The sequence below is a fragment of the Sus scrofa genome, chromosome 3, assembly GCF_054392235.1.
Source record: "Sus scrofa isolate SSC_HxYL_T2T_F1_AM1 chromosome 3, Sscrofa_HxYL_maternal_Yorkshire_Landrace_v2.0, whole genome shotgun sequence".
Taxonomy (NCBI): Eukaryota; Metazoa; Chordata; class Mammalia; order Artiodactyla; family Suidae; genus Sus; species Sus scrofa.
Genome location: NC_139385.1, coordinates 123,100,230 through 123,121,171, shown reverse-complemented (window position 1 = coordinate 123,121,171; position 20,942 = coordinate 123,100,230). Strand labels below are relative to the sequence as shown.

Below are 20,942 nucleotides of genomic sequence, written 5' to 3'. Positions count from 1 at the left end.
AGTGGCAGTGGGACTGGCACCCCGGACCTCGCGCGGGCTTCGGGGGGCTTATGACACCCCTGCCGACACAGGTAACATCGCAGCGAGGAGACCTACTTGCAGTTTTTCTGGAGAGAACCTTTAGCTTCTCAAAGGAGGGCAGGCACGATCCCAAAACTGTAACCTAGGGAACGTGTTAATCGTGAAAATCATGGCGTGCCAGGCTTTTGAGTGTGGGCAGATGAAGGGTGGGGCAGTGACAGAGACCCACACTCAAAGGGAATTGATGTCGTTGTCACAGACAGGCGACGTGAGCCTTGTGTCGCCGGCAGAAGCAGCAGTTTTGTGCAAGGTAACAAGTCAGGGAGCCAGGGTGTCAGAACGTCGGGGAAGAAGAGGAAGAAGCTTCAGGATGGATTCACCATGGGGGTTTAGGAGAATTGGAAACGGAGGCTTCTGTTACAGACGTATCAGCGGCCCAAAGCCCTTCCGGGAACGTGATACTGATGGAAACGTGCACTTAGACAGACATCCGGGTCCCAGTGTCCCGTAGGTGGTTGGAAATGTGGGACTGGACGTTTGGGAGAGAAATAAGAGACCCAGATTGGGGGGTTCTCTGCTGAGGGTGGTACGAGCCTGAGAGGAAGCCAGGGGAGTGGAGAGCAGGATGGAAGGGGCCAAGGAGAGGTTTCAGTGGGAGGGGGGAGAGGACAGGGGGTGGGGGGTGGGGGGGGGAGGGCCAGGATGTCCACGGGGTCAGGGGAAAGGAGCTTCCACAGAGGGACCCACATGCTAATACCACAGAGAGGCTGCAGAGGCTGGGACTGAGCAGAGCTGCTGGAGCAAAGCGTTGAAATTTGCAAGAGGGTCTCAGGTGACTTGGTGTTGGGGGAGGGGACCAGCCGGGTGTCACAATGACTGCTCTGCACGGTGATCTAGCAATGACCCTGGGGCTGCTGAGTGGTGTGGGGCTCGTCGCCTGACACAGATGTCTCTGTTCAGTTTCACGACTCCCGAGCCGTCCTCTGTTCTCTCGTGGGTGGGTTTCGCATTGTTGCCTCTCGCGGCGCAGCAGGTCTGCCTTCTGCCTTTAAGTGAGCTCCCCCAGCTCCTCTTGGGGCGCTTCTGAGGTCCTGGCAGTCTGGAGCGCCAAGCGTATCAGAACCGTAGCCTAAATAAAATAGACTTGGGTGAAGTCCCTGAGCCCTTTGTGGGCCTGATGGCGACAAGTCTTCTGGGTGGCCCTTCCTGGCTCACGTCACGGGTCTGGGTGAATATGTCTGGCCAAGTCAGATGTGACTGCTCTGATCTCTGGGGCATCAGGGCCTGGGAAGACATATCAGGTGCCCACCGCCACCTCTCTGGCTTCCCCGCCCTCCCCTTTCTATGTCCTGCTTTCTCTTCTGGGTGAGCTTTTAGCTCCCAGCTCCCAGCAAGCCACCCCGTGCTCCCCAAGCCTCTGCCCCTGCTGTGTCTTTTGCTAGAACCCTGGTACAATGCCTCCTTCACCTCCACGTTCACGGACTGCCCCAAGCTGGGTTGCCTCATGCACAGCAGTTGGTATTTCTTCTCTCTCTTTTTTTTTTTTTTTTTTTTTTTTTTTTTTGTCTTTTTAGGGCCACACCCATGACATATGAAAGTTCCCAGGCTAGGGGTTGAATTGGAGCTATAGCTGTCAGCCTACACCACAGCCACAGCAACGGGGGATCCATAACCCATTGAGAAGGGTCAGGGATCGAACCCACATCCTCATGGATACTAGTCGGGTTCCTTAACCACTGAGCCACAACAGGAACTCCAGCACTTGGTATTTCTTATGTCTGCTCCTCCTCGAAACCGATCACCTGCATAGCAGGTGCCCCGTCTGGGTCATCTCACAACCCCTGATGCCTCAGACGGTGCCTGGCACTGTGCCGGCCTAGCACAAGCCCCTCTCTTGCTGTTGAATAGAGAGTCTGCTTCTAGAGGTTCAAATCTGGGTGCCAGAAAGGCCAAACGGTCTGCTCCAGATCTTGTCACTAGTCTGCCTGACCAGGGAAGGTCCTCCCGATAGCCAGTCTGGCTTGCTTTCCAGGAGACCAAACTTCGTGTATGTTTGCAAACAAATGGAAACCATGGATCACTTCGAGGTCCCTTTCATTAGACCCTCTTTTCTGTATGAAGTCAAAGGTACAACTGAGTGAGAAGGGCAGCCTTGGTGCCGTTTCAGATCACAAACACAGCTGGGTGCTCAGCTTGGTCACTCACTGGCTTCTAACTTGGACCCTTGGCTTTGACCTAGGAAAGAGCAGCGGGAACCTGAGGGCTGATGTCTCATAGGAATCGGCAGCCAGGAGGGTCTCCATCCAAGCCTTTTAATTATCTGTGAGAGGTCGCCTGGTCGTGAACTGCGTGGACCTCCCTTGGAAAAATCCAGAAGGCTTTGCATCAGCAGGGAAAGCAAATCCAACCCAAGATGCATGAACAATAAATAACAACTGTTCTGAGTTAGTTAGGTTGAAAGCTCTGAGTTGCACTTTTTTTTTTTCAAGTCGTTTGTGCTAACCACAATTTTTTTTTCCTCCCCCTTTCCCACCAGGGCTTATTTCAAAACCTTTGTCCCTCAGTTCCAGGAGGCAGCGTTTGCCAATGGAAAGCTCTAGGAAACACCAGTCTTGAGAGGTGGCCAGCCCGTCTGCTCTGTCCACATGCGTGTCAGCACATATGGCCGCTTCCTGGAAGCCAATGGAATGTCTTCATGGCAGCGTTTCGCACACACAGCAGCTTTGCGCCCCGACTGGAACCCAAACTTGAGCTGGCTGGCGGGGGACCTGGATCCCAGAGCCCCCCACCTCTGGTTGCACCCTCTGTGTTTCTTTCGGCATTATTTCTAAGTTGGAAGAAATAAAGTCACAAATCATGATGCAGTATTTTTCCAGGGAAAGTAAGACGCGCTACATGCACACACCCTTATTCAAAGCCTTTGTTTCTGAGACCTCTTTTACGATTAAACACTCCTTGGCTTTTTTTTTTTTTTTTTTCTTTGTTAATTCCTGAAATTAGTGCCTCATGTGTGGGTAGGTGGGTGCTTTACACCCAACGTGTCCCCATTTTGGACGGTCCTCCATTGGAAAAGGTGCTGCCTGAATGGATCTGACCGAGTTCCAACCACCTATCCAGCTGGGCCCAAGGCTGGCGCTCAGGAACAACGGGGTGACCCTACCCCCACCCCCGAAATCCCCCTCCAGGCCCCGGGGCGTGTGGCAGGTACAGAGCCCGTCCTGAGCCAGGAGGCAGTTGTTAGCTTGCCGAACGCAGTAAGGAATCCATCCCACCCTGCGTCCCTCCTCCCCAGGCCGATGGGAGAGTTGCTGGGGCTTTCGCAGCCACGTGCACGTTGCGGAGAGACACAGGTTGGGTCCGCAGCCGTCCAGGACCGGGGCCGGGACGGTAGCCTGAGGGAGCTCCATCATTCCTGAACTGTTGGATTCTCAGAGTCGGGCGGGGCTTCGGAAGTTATTTTGTTTCCACTCCCAGCCCTTCTCCTCTTTCTTCCCTTCAGTGTCAGAGGCTAGACCGAAGGCCCCAGAGCTAAAGAAACTCACCCAGGAAACTAGGGCAGACCTCGGAGTTGGCGGCTGTCACACAACTTCCCTCACCTTAGACGCAGGCTGACCACAGCCCACTGGCCCACTTGACACGGTCTGGTTTAGGGGTGCCGTGTTCCACCCTGAAGGCTCTCGGCCCTGGGGCGGAGGCCCTGCTCGTGGAGATGCCGGCCTGTGCTGCTGCCGGGGCTCTTACCTAAACCCACCTGCCTTCCCCTTGGAAGGTGCCGCAGGGCCCGCACAGGTGGAACCCCGCTGCCCACTCCTCCCGCAGCTCCTCCAGGGGCTGTTGGGGCCGCGTTTTACCACGTAATTCTGAAAAGGGAACCAGCTCGGGGCCCCTGGGGTGGCAGTGAGGGACACCCCCCCTTCCTGGATTCTCCAGCTCCCAGGACTGTTCTCAGGAGGCGGGAGAACAGCTAGACCAGAGCTCCCAGCGTGGCTTCCAGCTGGAGGGCTGCCCAACTCTGGGATCTTTCACCACGTGAGTACTTGGCCTTGAAACCTTGGGAATTCCCGTGGCAGAGAACAGCACAGGGTCCTGTGTCTGCACCCTGGCTCCTGCCATTTGCCTGCTGTGTGACCTTGAGCAAGTCCCTGCTCTGTGTAGTCAGAGCCACCCGGGAGCTTTTTAAAGAACTGCTGCTCAGGGCCCCACTGCAGGCCTGCGGAATCATGGCTCGCTCGTTAGGGCTTGGGCGTCTGGATTTTGATTTAAAAAAACTCCCCAGGTGAGTCTGTTGAGCAAGGGGTCATGACCTCGCTGGAGTCTCTTCTGATCCTGGCCAGCTGGCTGCCTCCTCCACCCCAGGGCAGCTGTGTGCCAAGCGCCCCTCTCCGGCTCCAGTTGCTGTCACTGAGGATTGCGTGGCCACTGTCCCCCCGCAGAGGGACACAGAGTGGGCCGAGTCGGGGTTTGCTTCAGACTCAGGAGGGGTTCTGGCCCCAGTTCTAGTGGAGAGTGGTCGGCAGTTGTGGGCTGGGGTCTTTTGGCCACATCACCAGTCAGTAGTGACAGCAGCGAGCATTGGGCAGTGCCATCTGGGAGTGGCCCTCCTGCTCCTGCTAAGCTCCAGGGGTCCAGATGGCTCAGGCTGGACGCATCGTCCACTGTGTGCCTGCAGGGCTGTGAGGCAGGCCCAGTCTAACCAGAAATGCTCTCTTGCACTTCATCTCAGCACATCTGTGCACCCCACCTGTGAAGTAAGCAAGTGAGGAGGGCCACAGAAGGGAAAACGAGATCAGAGAGGTTAAGTGAGTTACCCCAGATCACCAGCCAATCAGCACGAAGTAGGACACAGCCCTGGCTCCCTTTCCAGATCCAGTCTCGCGTCTCACTGGATGGTGAAGGATGATGAATTCTGTATCGGTTTATGATCACGGAGATGAGAGGAGTTTTTCAAAAGACTTTCAGTAATTCCCACTGTGGCACAGTGGATTAAGGATCTGAGTGCAGTGGCTCAGGTCACTGTGGAGGCGCAGGTTCAATGCCCTAACCCAGTGCAGTGGGTTAAAGGATCTGGCATTGCCAAAGCTGCGGCGTAGGTCACAGCTGCGGCTTGGATTCGGTCCCTGGCCCGGGAACTGCCCTATGCCACAGGGGAGGCCATAAAAAAATAAAAAAAAACTTTCAGCCCCTTTAGCACAGGGGGGACGGTTTGGGCTGATTTTCTTAGGGAGGAACCCAGACAACGGAAGGTAACAACAGCCACTTCACACTGCAAATGCCAGAGACTCAAGAACCAGTGTTTGTGAGGCTTTACCCCCAACAGCCACAGCAGCAAGTGGTGCTTGTAAATGGGTGACATCGCCTGGGTGTTTTTTAAACACTTCTTGCCAGTTCAGCCCATCACTGAGCAGTGTCCTTACACACAGAGTGCAGCCCAGGACTAATTAGTAAATGGCCATAAAATGCTTTGAAGATGAAAAGTCCCACATACGAGGGCATGGTATCATTCCCTCGTAAATCCCATCTCCAGCTTACTCAGCCCTTGTCATTTCAGTTGAATCTTGAGCTCAGGGCAGACAAGGAAAAGGACTAAGATGTCACAAGTGTTTGCTAATAACAGCTGGAGCAGAGCCTCTCCTAAGGGGCCGGGAGGAGGCCCAAGGGACCTGGGCAGAGAGACAGCCGGTTTTCTACTGGGAATGAACTGGAAAGAGTGTGAGATTGAGGAGGAGAGAGACTTAAATTGGAATCCTAGCTCTGCCCATTTATCAGCTGGTAAATATTTGACAGCAGTTTTTTTTTTTTAAAAAAAAAGGGTGGGGGGAGCCTGGTTCTTATTGTTTGCCAATTTCCATGGTGTAAATGCTCCCACCATGACCAATTCCAAGTTCCCAACATGAGGTCGCTGGACGCAGGCTTGGGAAGAGCAGGGAGGGTCAAATGGTGGGACTCTCTTGGGGTGAGTGGGCTCCCACATGAGTCCTAATCTCAGCAAGTTTTGTTTTCCTCATCTGTAAAATGGCCACAAATACCATCGGCCTCCTAGGATTGTGAGAATTAAACAAGAAAAGTACATAAGGCCCCGAGTACAATGCTTGGCACACAGAAACGTTTGCTAAACAGTGGCTGTTCCTATTGCAGGCCAGAAAAAAAGATGTTCTGATATTGACATTGGCCTTTGCCTAAAAAAGTCGGAATACCCCTGCGAAAACGTGCTGCCAACAAATGTGGCCTTTGGAAGAGTGGTCCCGTCTGTGTTACTTGGAAAACAAAATGATGTCATCCTGATTTTAGCAAACGAGGGAGTAGAAGGTGGGTTCCCTCCACCTCCGCCCCCACCCTGAGCCTCGCAGGTCTCTGGCAATGACCCGCTTCTTCACCCAGCCCCTGCCTCCCACAGGCGGGAAAATCAGAGCAGCACCAGCCCCTTTTTGCCTCTGACTCAGTTTCAGTTCCTGAGACCCACAGACCCTCGTTTTGGGGTCACGGCGTAACCGGAGCTGTGACCACATTCTGTTGGCCTCTTGCCTGGATCTATAAATAGAAAACGAGCCCAGAACCTGCCCCAGTTTAGGGGGGCCGGCCTGTCCCTCAGTTCTCAACGTGACTGTTGAGAACAGCATCTAATGGTCCCATGACGGCGAATTCTACCAGTGGCGTCATGAGTAATGCATTGGTGCTTTTTAAGACGAAAACCAGAAGAGACACAGTCCCCTTTTTGTTGACACATCTTTAGCGCTCACATGCAGTGCCAGAGGGGAAAGGTCAGGAGGGCTGGAATAGATGCAGGGTGCTGGGTGGGGGCTGTGAATGACACGCCACCAGCGACTTTTCTAATCCTCCAAACGACTGAGCGAGGTAGGTGTTATCATCCCCACGTTATATTTCAAGAAACTGGGCGTTCCCATCGTGGCGCAGTGGTTAACGAATCTGACTAGCATCCATGAGGTCGCAGGTTCGATCCCTGACCTTGCTCAGTGGGTTAAGGCTCCGGCGTTGCCGTGAGCTGTGGTGTAGGTTACAGACGCGGCTCAGATTTGGCGTTGCTGTGGTTGTGTCAGCCAGCGGCTACAGCTCGAGATTCGACCCCCTAGCCCGGGAACCTCCATGTGCTGCGGGTACGGCCCTGAAAAGCAAATATCTACGTTTCAAGAAACTAAGCCTCAAAGGTTAAAATCTTACCTGTGGACACAGGTGTACTTCCTTCTTCCCTCCACCCACTCTCCGTCTCTCCCTTTCCATCTGTTTTCTTATTACACAAAGGACGTACACGTAGGTTCTGTGTTTCTTCTTCCTTTTTCCAGCTTCCCCAAGTGAGAGATAGTTATTGAGCATCTACTGTATACAAAGCCCTGAGTCAAGCAGTCTGAAACTTGCTTTTGCTCTTTTTCCGTGGAGGAGAGGGGTCGGGGGTGGGTGGGACTGGCCGCGTTCAGGTGGAAGCCGGAGCTGCGCCCAGGGCTGCTGGTTCCAGGCTTCACACAGGGGTTCTGGGTGTCTATGCACCTAAGTTACTTTGATGCCGCCTTTGTATCTGCCAATGGGTCTATCTATGTGGCTACTTAATATATACAAACATGAACTGATTTTCAGATGGTTTAGCCAGGGCCAGCCCCCAGTTTTCAAAAAATCTGACTTCAAAGGCCGTGCCCTATCCCCCAGTTCACATTCAACTCACACATGTGGTTGAAAGAATGGCCTAAGGTCTGGGGAAAACAAGATGAAAATCGTTGTTATAACCATAAAGGAACATTACCAAGCTCTTCCCAAAGACGGCCGATCCATGACTGACTCCTGGTTAAATATGAAATTAGTCCAAGGGTTATTTCCTCACGTGACTCATATTTTCCTTCTTTGGGGTCCCACCCTGGCTCCGTCATTCTTCCCTGACCCCCTTAGAAGAACCACACTTCACAAGCCTTTGAGGTCACGCTTGGGGTCGTGCTAAATTATGACTCATGGTGGCAATAGAAGTGGCCCCACAAGCAACCCAGGAAGGACCGGAATGGCCCTCCCCGCCCTGGGCCAGCTGCCTTGGCACCACCTTGGGATGCAAGGGGCATGTGACAGACGGTGGCTTGTTCCTTCAAAGCAGAGCCCACCACCACCACGTGGTTCCTTGAAGCCCCCGGGGAGCAGATTCCCTTGACAGAAGCCTCCTCATAGGATCCTCTCTGGGACACGCCTTTTGAGCCAGTTTAGGAGCTGCCCAAGAAAAATCCATCCCTTTTGACGCCATGATCACATTTCCACCGCAAAAGGGAACCCCCAACTCTGGGGCCCCTGCCAATAAAGTGGACACTAGGAGGGGAGCAGGTGCCTCGAGAAATAAGGTGATGGGCGGGTGTTGATGGTAAGGCTGCCGCTGTGAGCAGCACGAGAGGTGTTTCAGGCTCTGCTCCGCACCCTCCGCATCCATCGCCCTCTTGGGCCTCTGACCCTTTGGAGAACTGGGACGGGTCACCGCTGCAAAGAGAGAGCCAAAGGCAGGCCTGGGCTCTGCCAGCAATTCCTGAGAAGGCCAGACATCATTTGGGGAAAGCAAAGTCTGCAGAATACCAGCACCACCTCCTCAGGGGAAATTCTGAAGGGGTTGCGAGTCATTTGGGTGCATGAGTTCAAGTGGGTTCGTGGAGGGGTTTTACCTTGGGCTCTGGAGCCTGGTGTCAGGCCTGGGGACATGGCCACATTGCCCCGAGGGGAGAGCCTCCGGGGCTTTAAATGACACTGATGCTCCTCATGCTGCCTCGGCCCTGGGACTCAGCACACGTCTAGGTCGGGGGAGGACCGCTCACCCTGACTCCCTGCCCGGCTCTCGGCCCGCATGGGCTGGCAGGTGGCACAATCCAACCGGCTGCCCCCATCGCTCCTGACACCCCCCCTCCGACACCCCAGGCTGCCCTCTGGGGCCCCTCCTTGCCTCCCCTGCTGTCTCCCCAGCCCCCCAGAACCGGTGACCCCTCCGCAACCACGCCCCCTCTGGCTGCGGGAGGTCAGCAGCCGGCAGCCCCTGGAAGCAGCCCTTGCAGAGAACTCGCTCCAGGTTGGAGCCTCACGTGGGTGAGACCCAGCTCTCATGGGCTTGTTGTCGGATGAGGCCCGTGGGCTCTGGAGCCGGCCCACCTGAGTCAAATCCTGCCTCCACTACTTTCTGGAGGCGTGAACTTGAACCAGCCGCTTGACCTCCTGGGCCTGGCAGAGGAGTCTCAGTGAATCGGGACGCGTGAGATGCTTCGACCAGCTGGCCGAGTCAGTGCCCAGGCGGGCTATCTCTGCAGTCAGTGCCTTTTAGGTCTGATGCGGGTTCCCCCTCCTCTCCTTTTCACTCCTTTCTTTTCCTACCCCTGCCCTTAAGCTTCACCCGACCCTTCCCCCAAAATCCTTTTCTGGCCCCGCCTCACAGTCCCATGGATGCTGTAGAGGGTCCTAGAGTGTCTGCGACACCCCTGCTGCCAGCTGTCACGCCTCCACCAGCTCACAAGGCTCACGGCCCCCTTGCCTGCTCCCGGGGTCCTCAGTGAGCCTGCACCGAGCAGCTTGACCCGGGGTTCCCCACTCTTCAATTCCGTCAAGCCCCCGGCAGCCCTTGTCTCAAAAAGTTCTGCCTATTAGCCTGCCTTTATTAAGTAATCATTTATTTCCCCTTGGAAACCAGTGACTGACTCGCCAGGGGTTTCAGGGAGCGCTGGAGAGTGGAAGAGACCTCCCTGAGAGGGCTTGATTCCAGTTAAAATGAGAACCTTTCCGAGCCTGCTCGCTGATAAACATCCAATAAGCATTTGCCTTCCTTAAAATCTTGGCTGTCAGGGACGGACCCCTTTCGTGCCTTCCAGAGCCCAGGTTGGAAAGCCTCGTCTGCCCGGGCCAGGCCCACGGTCTACCTGGGGAGGCAGGAGGAATTCCCAGTGTAACCATCACGGCTGTCAGGCTGTGTGTAGGGGGATGGGCTGTGCCCTCCAGCACCCCTCCCCCCACCCGCCCCCATAGGAGCTGCCCTGGTCTTGCCTGGCTGCCCAGAGAGGGAGAGGCGCGTTTCCAGGGCTGGAGAAGGTCGTGTCATCCAGAAACCTTGAAGAGAGCTCTAAACCACGGCAGGGTGGCTAGGCCTGCAGAGGCCGCCGGAAGAGGTGCCGGGGCCGTTCTGGTGCCCACAGGCCTGGACTGGGATGGGCCAAGTGCGAGGAGGACACAGGTGAGCCCAGGCTGACAGGTTAGGAGAAACAGAAATAGAGCAGAAATCAGGGCGTTTCCGGTATGGCCCAGTGGTAACAACTCGACTAGTATCAATGAGTACACAGGTTCGATCCCTGGCCTCACTCAGTGGCTTAGGGATCCGGTGTTGTTATAAGCTGTGGTGTGGTTTGCAGATGTGTCTTGGATCCTGCATTGCTGTGGCTGCGCTATAGGTTGGCGGCTGCAGCTCCCATTCAACCTCTGGCCAGGGAACCTCCATATGCCGCAAGGGCGGCTCTAAATAAACAAACAAACAGAAATCGGTGCCCAGCCAAGCAGCTCCCCCATCTGTTCCCTACGTGTTTATTGAGCACTTCCTGCATACCTACAGGTGGAAGTTCGCTTCTGGGAAGAAGTAGACATTGAATCCCATGGATGCATTAGGCACATATCTGTCAGCGCCCCCCACTGATCCTGCGCAGAGGCTATACTGATGATAAGACCAGCTCTGCCCCACAAGAGCCTGGGAGATGAGGCTCCCTATCCCCCTACACCCCCACCCCCACCCCTGACTGGAGAGGAAATCATAAGCCTCCTGGGAGAGCAGCAGATTCACACCGTTTACTTCCAGGCCGTACAGATCCGAGAGGGCTTCCTGGAGGAGGGGCCAGTTGAGCACAGATTCAGCCTCTTGGCCCCACCGGTATTTGATCCCTTAACCTCATCGTGGTGTTTCAGCTTCCTGGTGGACTCTGCACCTGGACTGAGGAGCACAAGTTGCCTCGTTCAGATGCATTCAGTTGTTTCCTGCGCATCTACTTGGTGCTTTGAGACCAGTGGGCACAGAGCGTGAGCAAGCCAACCTCCCCATGGCCAGACAGTGCTGCTGGGGGATGCAACAGAGGGAGCGGGAGCCTGAGACCTCGGCCTTCACTACCTGGCTTCAAGGCCTGAGGCCAGCCCAGCGGAGGCCCAGGGAAGGCCTGAATCCTGGGTCTCTAGAGACCTGTGGGCGTGAAGGCAGGAGGAGCTCTGAGGCCACGGGGAAGGCCTCAAACCTTGGAGAAAGGGGGGGGTGCCAACTTCTTGCCGTCAGGGGCTTGAACGCAGCCCTGAACCTCAGGCTGGAGGGAAGGCCGCTATCAATTGGGGTTATGAGCCCAGGTCTGGAACCAAAGAGATGAAAATCCTCACTAAGGAGGCCACTCACTAGCCACCTGACCTTTACCTCTCTGAACCTCAGCTTGTTTGTCTATAAAATGGGATGATGATAATAGCACCGACCTACCAGGCTGCTTGTGCTGATTGGGCGAGATAACGGACTTAACAGCCCTGGGATTAACAAGGGGCTGGGAGCTCCTCTTGCTATTATTGCAATTAAGGAGCACTCAGCCCACCCCCAGCTCTAGCCCAGCCACACCAGGCCAGCCTGGGAGCCCGCGGGGACAGCCTAGGGCCTCAGGGCCAGCCTGGCTCCACTCACAGGCCTGGCCCATGGCCAAGGTTTCCCTGAGCTTCTCCTGTGAAGGCTCCAGTGGGCAGGCTCAGTGTGGGGGCCCTCCACACACTCTTCTAGAACACCTACTATGTGCCAGGCTCTGCTGGCCCCTGAGAAATCACCTCCAAGAGACGTGAGATCTGGCCTGCCCGCGAGGCCCCCGTAGAGAAGCAAGGAGGAGGTTCCGAGGAGGTTCTGGAAGGGGAACGTCTATGGTGGAGGAAAAAGCGGGTTCCTAAAAAAGATTCCAGCTGGGGGATCAGAAAATGTAGTTTACAGGAGGTGGCACTTGTCTGTCCCAGGGGCTCTGACAGGTGGGAGCCAGCAAAGAACATCCTAGAAGAGGGAGCCGCAGGGAGTTGGCTGGGCCAAAGGCACAGCACCGGCCCAGTGGCGGGATGACAATTCCATCCGCCTTCTCTGTGCCAGACATGGGGCCAGACCCCACCCTACATCATCTGTCACCCTCACAATGACCCTGAGAGGGAAAAGCTTTTATCCCCATTTTATAGACAAGAAAATGGAGTCCCCATAGAGGGACCGCACGCCTCCTAATAGGCGTTGCCAGGAGCAGAAGGCAGGTCACAGGGCGCCCTCTCCCAGGCCTCGGGCTGCGAGTGGGTGGGGGGCTTGGGGTCTGAGTGGAGGAGAGGAGCTCGGCCACACGCACACGGCCCAGCGTGTCATCCTTTCTGGGAAGGGCCCCCGTGTCTCCCCCCATCCCGCCCCGCAGGAGCCCTCTCTGAGGCACCTCCCTGAGACACAGGAGCCCTGGGCAGCGGGAAGAGACCCGGAGCCCAGGCCTTCCCACCTCCCCGCGCCCTCCCCGCCATGGAGGGGAGCCTTAGCCGGCAATGAGTGACCCTGACTCTGGCACTTATCAGCAGGTCCCGAATGCCCAGGCTTCTAAGGGTCACCAAGACCATCTGGGCCAACACTAACACAGGCGGGTAAACTGAGGCCCAGAGAGGAGCAGGGACCTAGCAGGCTGGTCCCCGGCCAGCACAGGGATAAGAAGGGAAGGAGGAGCTCAGAGGCCGCATGGAAGGCAGGAGGGTCCTGGATCTGCAGGGGACCCACCAGGTCGGGGAGTGGGAGGAGCCCCAGCCCCTCAGCTGCTCTGCAAGCCCGGGCCCGGGGATGCAGCTGCCCAGAGGAGACACCTTTTTCCAATTAGCCCACAGGCCCTGCAGGACCACTTACAGCCCTGATTCAGGTCACCTGTCCCACTTGGAAAGGATCCCTGGGCAGCAGCTTAGTGGCTGCAGCTCGCTGTTGGAGAGCCCCTCAGCCTGGGGGCGGTGGCACCCGGAGCGCTGGCCCGGACCTGGGCTGGTGGCCCCTTTCCTCCTGTGCTGCCTGGGAGTCAGGATGCTGCTCTGATTCCAGGTACTGTTTCCTCACATCGCACCCATTCCTGTGAAGGAATTGCTTTGCCCCTTCCCACCCTGGCGACTGGCCCGCTCAGAGCCCCACCAGCCTGCCAGGGCTCAGTCCTCAGGGCTCCTGGCCCGGCTCTGAGCCCCCAGGAGCCTGGCTGCCTCCACTCCGGGGCTGAGCATGCCTCCTCTCCTGGGGTCCAAGCCCGGCGAGGCCCTGTGGGCGGTGTGATCTCGGCCAGATGGTCCCTTGAGTCCCAGCACTGGTGTCTAGCCCCCTTCCTCCGGGGACGCCCTGGTCCTTCCCCTCCTCCTCCCCCACGGCTTCCCGCTCCACGAGGAGGCTCAGCGCCCCCAGACAGTGACTGGAGGCGGGGAAAGGAAGCTTTGTGTCTGGTGTCTCTTTTTCCAGGGGCTCAAAGAGCTTTTATAAGCATTAATCTCCTTTATCCACCCCGGCTGTTGTCTTGTTTGCTCTTTGTTATTTTACTATTAGCCGAGGTGTGGGGTTGAACCCTCCGGCACCCAGGGAGGGGGAATTCCCCAGCCAGAGGTGGGGCAGGCCCAGGACGCCTTCTGCCAGCCTGGCTGGGACCCTGGGGCCAGGTGCCACCCCAGCTGCCGCCCTGCTCCTCTGCCCATCCCCACCTTTGGCAGGTGTTTGCTCCCAGCATCCGCCCAGCCAGCGGGGAAGGGGTCCCTGGGAAGCCACTGATGGATGAGCTGTGAGGTGGTGGCTCCAGAGGCTGCAAGGTGTAGGGAGGAGAGTTCTAGAAGGGGAGGCAGGAAGCCTAGGCTCGGCCACGCTGCTCTGTGAACTTGGGCCAGACCCTTCGCCTCTGAACCTGGTTGGATTTGAGACAGACGACAGGGCTATTGAGACTGTTGTGAAGGTCACATCAGGGTCTGTGACAGTGGTCTGTAAAGGTTACGGCTCTGGGCAAACATCCAGGGCATGGCCCGCCACCTTCAGAACCCGGTCGATTGGGAGGGGATATTGGCCTGGGTCTTCCTTGAAGCCTCAGATGAAAGGATTTTATTCCCTTCTTCCCACACAGCCCTGCACCTGCGCCCTTTGGCTCCGCTGGCCAGAGCAGAGGGCCGGGGCAGGAGATGGGTCAGAACTCAGCCTCAGGTGCCCTGATGGGGCTCCTTCCATGGCACCACACAGAGCGCAGCTTCTGTTTTCCAGGCTTCTCAGGCATCGGTGAGCCTTCATAGCACATCCACAAAGGGTGAGGGTGATGCCAGGCCTGCCGGTGCCCGTGGCATGGGGCCACTGTGGGGCTGTGGGGTTTGCTGGCGCGGTGCTGGCTGGCCGGGAGCAAGGGCTGCGTTCTCTGCATCCAGGCTTGCCGTCCCTGACCGAGCCTCTTTCCCGTGGGTGCTGAGCCTTCATTCACATAAAGGTGCCTGGTGTCCGAGGCAGGCCACTGTGGGCAACCCAGCTGGGTGGCGGGGGGTGAGGGGGGGTTGAGGGGGGTGGGGAGGGAGGCCCTACCACCCCGTTCCCGCAGAGGGCTCACCTTGCCCAGCCTCTCCACGGCCCCAGAGCCCTCCCAGAGCAGTGGAGCGCCTTCCAGCATTTCCTCCTCCACAAACTAGTATAATAACAGCACACGGGCCCCAGTCCCTTGTCTGCCCCTCCAAACTCCCCAAAACTCTGAAAACCCAGGGTTTTGTTTTTGTTGTTGTTTTTTTTCCCCATAACTCATTTGGCAGCAAAACTTGGTCTGATCAAACGTCAATCGACCTATAACGTTTCCGACTTAGGGTGCATATACATGGGTGTCAACTGGGAAATGCATGTTTCATCATGAGAGGGCCACCCAGACCTCACTGATGTATGTGAGATTTGGGACTAGGCATTGTGCTATCTTTCTAAATGTGCCAAAACGTATAAACTCTGAAACACGAGTGAGCAAAGGTTCCAGGAAATTAGGGATCTGTAAAACCAGCACGTAGTAGGGGCTTTACCGTGTGTCCCAGACACTCTGTGGAGCACGTTGCTCGTCTAATCCCAACAACTCCACTTGTTTCCGTTTTATAGATGAAGCAACTGATGCCTGGGAGGGTCCATCACACAGTTAACTAAGGGTAAGGCTATGATTTGAATCCAGGCAGTGGGGCCTCTGTAAAGATGAGGAGACGGTGGTCCAGAGGGAGAGGGATTCGTTTGAGGTGCAGGGAGTGCAGCGTGGAGCTGAGTCTCAGCCCTGGAGCCCCCCCCGCCCCAGAGCCATGCCCGCTCTGCTGATGGGGGCCCGGCCAGGCGTGGAGAGCCCCCCAGCCGTTGCCCAGGGGCTTGCAACCTGCTCCCGCTGAGTTCGTTCAGCCCATCTGGGAGAGTTTCACATAGAAGACATTCCCATGGAAAGTGGGAAGATTTCACTGGATGGAAACCAGATGACCCCGGGCAGACAGACCCCTCCGGCGTGTGCTGAGCCCCACGCCTATTCCAAGCTTGCCCCAGGGAAACTGTCCCCCGGGGTTCAGAAAGGCCAGCCAGTGACACAGGACACTGACCTGGACAGACCTTGGCGGATGGGCAGGGACAGGGGACCCTCTTCCCGGCTAGCGGAGAAGCATCCCCAACACTTTCACTGGCTCCATCTGTTTTCTGGTTCCTGAAGATGGACGGAGACTCTGGGAGAGCATCTCCTGTTGCCACGCGCTCTCAGGCACGTCTCTACTCCACTGACTTGTTCTCCTGCAAATCCCCTTCTTTATTTGCGCACCTGCACTCATGCAGCAAACGTCCAGAACATCCCTGGCGTGGAGGCCTGGCTGTGTGTGAAACACTTGGGACAGAGTCCTGCCCTTCAGCAAGCCCCAGACACACCAAGCAGCTGTCACAACAGGGCTGGGGGTTTAGGCTAGGGGCACAGGAGGGACCCAGGCTGGTGAGCAAGGGCTTCTCGGAGGAGGTGATGAGCAGGAGCCTGGAGGCAGGGAGAAGGGGTGTTCCAGGCCAGAGGACAGGCCTGGTCACTCCAGCACAGGGTACCTAGAGAGGTCAAAGGGTGAGAAAGGGACCAGCCAGAGGTAGGTGTAGGGCCTGTGAAGGAGCCTCCCGGCCCCGTTGAGTTGATCCCGAGGGTGCTGGGGAGCAGGAGAAAAGTTCACATCTTCCTGAATCCAGGCTCGTCTGGGAAGACTTGTCTCCTGGCAGCAGCCACGTAGAAGTGACCTGAGCTGTTTCCAACATCAGTCTCCTCCGGGGCAGGGCCTGTCCCTGTCACCTCGGTAGCCCAGCTGCTGGCACAGGGTTAAGCTCTGTAGGGAGCGATTGCTGCATTGAGGTGACCCAAGGGCCATGATGTGACCTCTGGGCTGTGTGACAATCTCTGGGTCTACTTTCCATGACCTAGAAGAAATCAGTCTGCTGCTTCTAGAAGGATGAGCCTGAGCCGAGTTTCATCAGATGTTAAGGAAGCATTGCTGGATCCGATGGTAGTTCTGTATTTAGTTTTCTGAGGAACTTCCATGCTGTTTTCCACAGTGGTTGTACCAATTTACATTCCCACCCACAGTGCAGGAGGGTTCCCTTTTCTCCACACCCTCTCCAGCATTTGCTATTTGTGGACTTATGAGCGATGGCCATTCTGAACGGTGGGAGGTGGTACCTCATTGTAGTTTTTATTTGCATGTCTCTAATAATCAGTGATACTGAGCACTTTTCCATATGCCTGTTAGACATCCGTATGTCTTCTTTGGTGAAATGTCTATTTCTGCCCATTTTTCAATTGGGTTTTTGGTTTTTTGCTGTTGAGTTGTATGAGTTGTTCGTATATTTGGGAGATTAAGCCCTTGTCAGTTGCATCATTTGCAAATGTTTTCTCTCATTCTGTAGGTTGTCTTTTTTTTTTTTATGGTTTCCTTTTCTGTGAAAAACTTATAAGTTTGATTAGGTCCCATTGGTTTATTTTTGTTTTTATTTCTATTTTCTTGGGATACTGACCTAAGAAAACATTTGTATGGACGATGTCTCACTCCTGGGCATATATCTGGACAAAACCGTCATTCAAAAAGATACATGCACCTGTATGTTCATTGCAGCACTAGTCACAATAGCCAAGACATGGAAACAACCTAAATGCCTATCAACAAATGAATGGATTAAGAAGATGTGGTACATATACACAATGAAATACTACTCAGCCATAAGAAAGGACAAAATAATGCATTTGCAGCAACATGGGTGGAAGTAGAGATTCTCATATTGAGTAAGTGGAATAAGTCAGGAAGAGAAAGACAAATACCATCTCATATCACTAAAACGTGGAATCTAAAATATGGCAAAGGTGTTTCTGTAGTGGCACAGCCGAAACAAATCTGACTAGGAACCATGAGGTTGCGGGTTCAAACCCTGGCCTCGCTCAGTGGGTTAAGGCTCCAGCATTGCCATGAGCCGTGGTGTAGGTGGCAGACATGGCTTGGATCTGGCATTGCTGTGGCTCTGGCGTAGGCCAGCAGCTGTAGCTCTGATTAGACCCCTAGCCTGGGAACCTCCATATGCCATGGTGAGGCCCTAAAAAGACCAAAAAATAAAAATAAAAAATATATAAAAAATTAAAATAAAATAAAATATGGCACAGATGAACCCATCTACAGAAAAGACATAAACTCATGGACATGGGGTGCAGACCGGTGGTTGCCAAGGGGGCAGGGGGACGGAGTGGGATGGACTGGGAGTTTAGGGTTAATAGATGCAAACTATTGCATTTGGAGTAGATAAGCAATGAGATCCTGCTGCATAGCACAGGGAACTATATCCAATCACTTGCAATGGAACATGACGGAGGATAATGTGAGAAAAAGAATGTAGATATATGTATAACTGGGTCATTTTGCTGTACAGCAGAAATTGACAGAACAGTGCAAACCAACTGTAATTTTAAAAAAATATTTTAAAAAGAAAGCATCGTTAACTTTATCAACAATGGCTAAGACGTAGGATTGGGACTACATCAAACAAACAAGCTCAGTCTGTTGGAGATAAAACCTGAAACCTTTATGGGTATACTCGCATGATGTCTAGGATGGTTTTCAAGTAGTTTTTTTTAAAGTGGGAAAGTGAAAGAGTTTAGAAAATTGTTAGCGATGCTGAGGCCGAGGGGTGGGCTCACTGGGGATCCTTTTTCCTCTTGCGCATATTTGGACGTTTTCATGATTCAAGGTGTCAGTAGAGAGAGGAAGGTGTGAGTTTCTAGAGCACTGACCCCACAGACTGATTAGAGCCAGGCAGACGTGACCTCACTCATCCCACCTTGGAAGTGGAGGGGACGTGGGAGCCTCTGCAGGTAGGAGGTGAGAGCACAGGCCCGGAGGGGCCTTGGGCCTCTGGCTCAGAGGATGGCTCCCCACGTTGCCCAGGAGACACCCCCCCACTCTCTCTAATCCCCTCATCCAGCCAGTCACTGGCCCTTCTTATCCTACCTCCAAAATTAAAGCAGGGAGTGGTACCCAGAGATGGGGGGCTGATGGCTTCCAGAGACATCAAGGGCTGGTCATTGACAGCTGCCCCTCACTGTCCTGGCCACCTGCAGAGGTCATTGTGGCCACAGCAGCCATTGTACATTACCACTGCCTGAGGGCCTGTGGTAGCCACATCTCTGGCCCCTGTGTCACTCAGGCTTGGCCTCTAGGTGGGCCTCACCCAGCCCACTGTGAGAGGAGCAATTTCAGCCTGGGGACTTTGCCCCTCCTGGGTTCCAGAGCCAGAGGCCACAGCTGGACTGCAGGACAGTATGGAAAAATGCCACTCACCCTCCAGAGAGGCCCCGACTAATTACCACGGCAGGAGGGAGAGAGTGAGCAGCCTTCTAAGGACCAAAGGAGGCAAACCTGCTCCCCCTCGGGGGCCCGGCTGCCTAACCAAGTCTGGATGATTGGAAAAGCTTTCCTGCTGATTCCTTCAGTCCCCACCCAGATGCTTAATGAAGAAAACAGCTTTTCTGTGCTTCCCGAGCTGCCACACACAGCCTGGGCTGGCCTTACAGGGCCGGGAAGGCCCAGCAACTTGACTTTCCCAGGCCCCTCCCACCCAGAACAGGGCCCAGGAGGCCGTTTCTCAGTCACGCATCAGCCTGTGGGGCCGGCTCTGAGCCTGGGCCTCCTGCCAGCAGCGTGAGCCAGGGGGAGCTGGGCTCAGACGCCATCCCAGCGCCTTTGCTCAGGGCTCACTGCCCTTGGCTCTGCCCCTCCCCCACCTCCCAGTCACCCTTGGGTCCAGCAGACCAGCTCAGGGTTCTGCCTGCTCCAGGGCCCCGAGGACCAAGACTCCCAGTGATGGAGGGAGGGAGGGCGGAATGATGAGAGAAGAGGGTGGCCGAGGGCAGGGGGCAGAGAGGAGCTGCCCAGGGCCCTGGCTCTGGGATGGACCCCACCCCCCACAGCCCCTGAGTTCAGGAAAGTTCTCCCACCCGCACCCCACCAGGACTGCAGGCAGAGTCAGCGGGGAGGGGTGCAGGCGCTGTGGCCGCTTGGGAGCAACTCCTGATGACCAGTGGTGACTCTGGTATCTGAAGCATCTGGAGGTCCTGCAGCCAGCCAAGCTGCAGCACGGATGCGCCTGTTCCAACTGGGCTCTGGGAGCCCAGGCTAAGGACGGAGGCGCCCGGCCTGGTTTCCTCCCAGGCTCTCCCAGAGACCACCCACGTGGGCTCTATCAGCTCGGATTGTGGTCCAGATCTCCAGCTCAGCCCACACACCCACCCATCTGCGAGCTGCCAGGCTTTCCTCTCGGGATGGCTTAGGCCCTGCAGCTGACCTGGGAGGACATCCTGGCCACAGGGAGTGAGGCGGGAGGTTGACACAGAGCAGGAAAGGGTGGCCCAGCACCGGAGACGCCCCCGCCGGGACTGGCCATTGACCCTGAGGATGCAATCTTCTGAGACCAGGGTCGGGGCCATCCCCCAGCACCTGCTTTGCCCACTCAGGCCTTGATCTCTCTTTCCAAAGGCACCCCCTTCCCAGGCCCAAGGCGCTGTCCTGATGGAACCATGTGCTGCCCTCACTCATACACCAGGAACCTTGACTCAGGCTGGTGCCCTCTGGAGGGGGCCCTTTGCCTCACGTGGCCCCTTCATGGGGCCCTGGCTCTCCCCCTACCCCCCACCACTCTGCACGCTCAGTATACATCTTTCTGGAACGTGGGTCCTGCCTCAGGTCAGAGTTCTTGGAGCGCTGGGACGAGGACCCGGGTTCTAGAGTCTAACCATCCCAGAGTCAAATCCTTGTTCCGCCGGTTCCTCCCTGGGTGACCTTGAGTGAGAGACCAGAGCTCAGTTGCCTCATCTGTAAAAAGGGAATAATGACTACTTCACAGGTGGTTTTTTTTTTGTTTGTTTTTTTGTTTGTTTTTGTTTTTTTTTAAGGGGATTAAATACGTGTGTGACATGCCTGGTCTGGGGCTAGGTGCACAGCCATGCTCGCTAAATAAGGCAATGACGAACACTGTGGCGTTGCTGGCCCTCGTCCTTGTCATCATCCTTGAAAAGGGTGTTGGTCCTCCGAGGATGAGAACCAGGTCTTTTGTCTCTGTATTCTCTCGCCTTCCTACACCCCCTGGCAGCACCCAGTGGAGTGAGCGCGACTGGTACGGGGGAAGGCCCAGTAAAAATTTGGAGGAAGGGAGTTCCCATTGTAGTGCAGCCGAAATGAATCCAACTAGGAACCATGACGTGGCGGGTTCGATCCCTGGCCTCACCCAGTGGGTTAAGGATCCGGCGTTGCCATGAGCTGTGGTTCAGGTTGCAGACACAGCTCGGATCCCGCGGTGCTGTGGCTCTGGTGTAGACCGGCAGCTGTAGCTCCAATGAGACCCCTAGTCTGGGAACCTCCATATGCCATAGGTGTGGCCCTAAAAAAAAGAC

General features: G+C 55.7%; 1 protein-coding gene across 2 annotated transcripts in view; it reads left to right on the top strand.

Moving 5' to 3' along the window:
* The window catches only part of BABAM2 (BRISC and BRCA1 A complex member 2), a 431,603-nt gene extending 428,718 nt beyond the window's left edge, over positions 1–2,885 (top strand). For both annotated transcript variants that reach the window (XM_085019876.1, XM_021088348.2), the window contains one exon: positions 2,558–2,885. In XM_085019876.1, coding sequence (XP_084876002.1) covers positions 2,558–2,621 — 64 coding nt within the window. In that variant the 3' untranslated portion in view covers positions 2,622–2,885. The remainder of the gene's footprint in view (positions 1–2,557) is intronic.
* Positions 2,886–20,942: the final 18,057 nt, after the last annotated feature.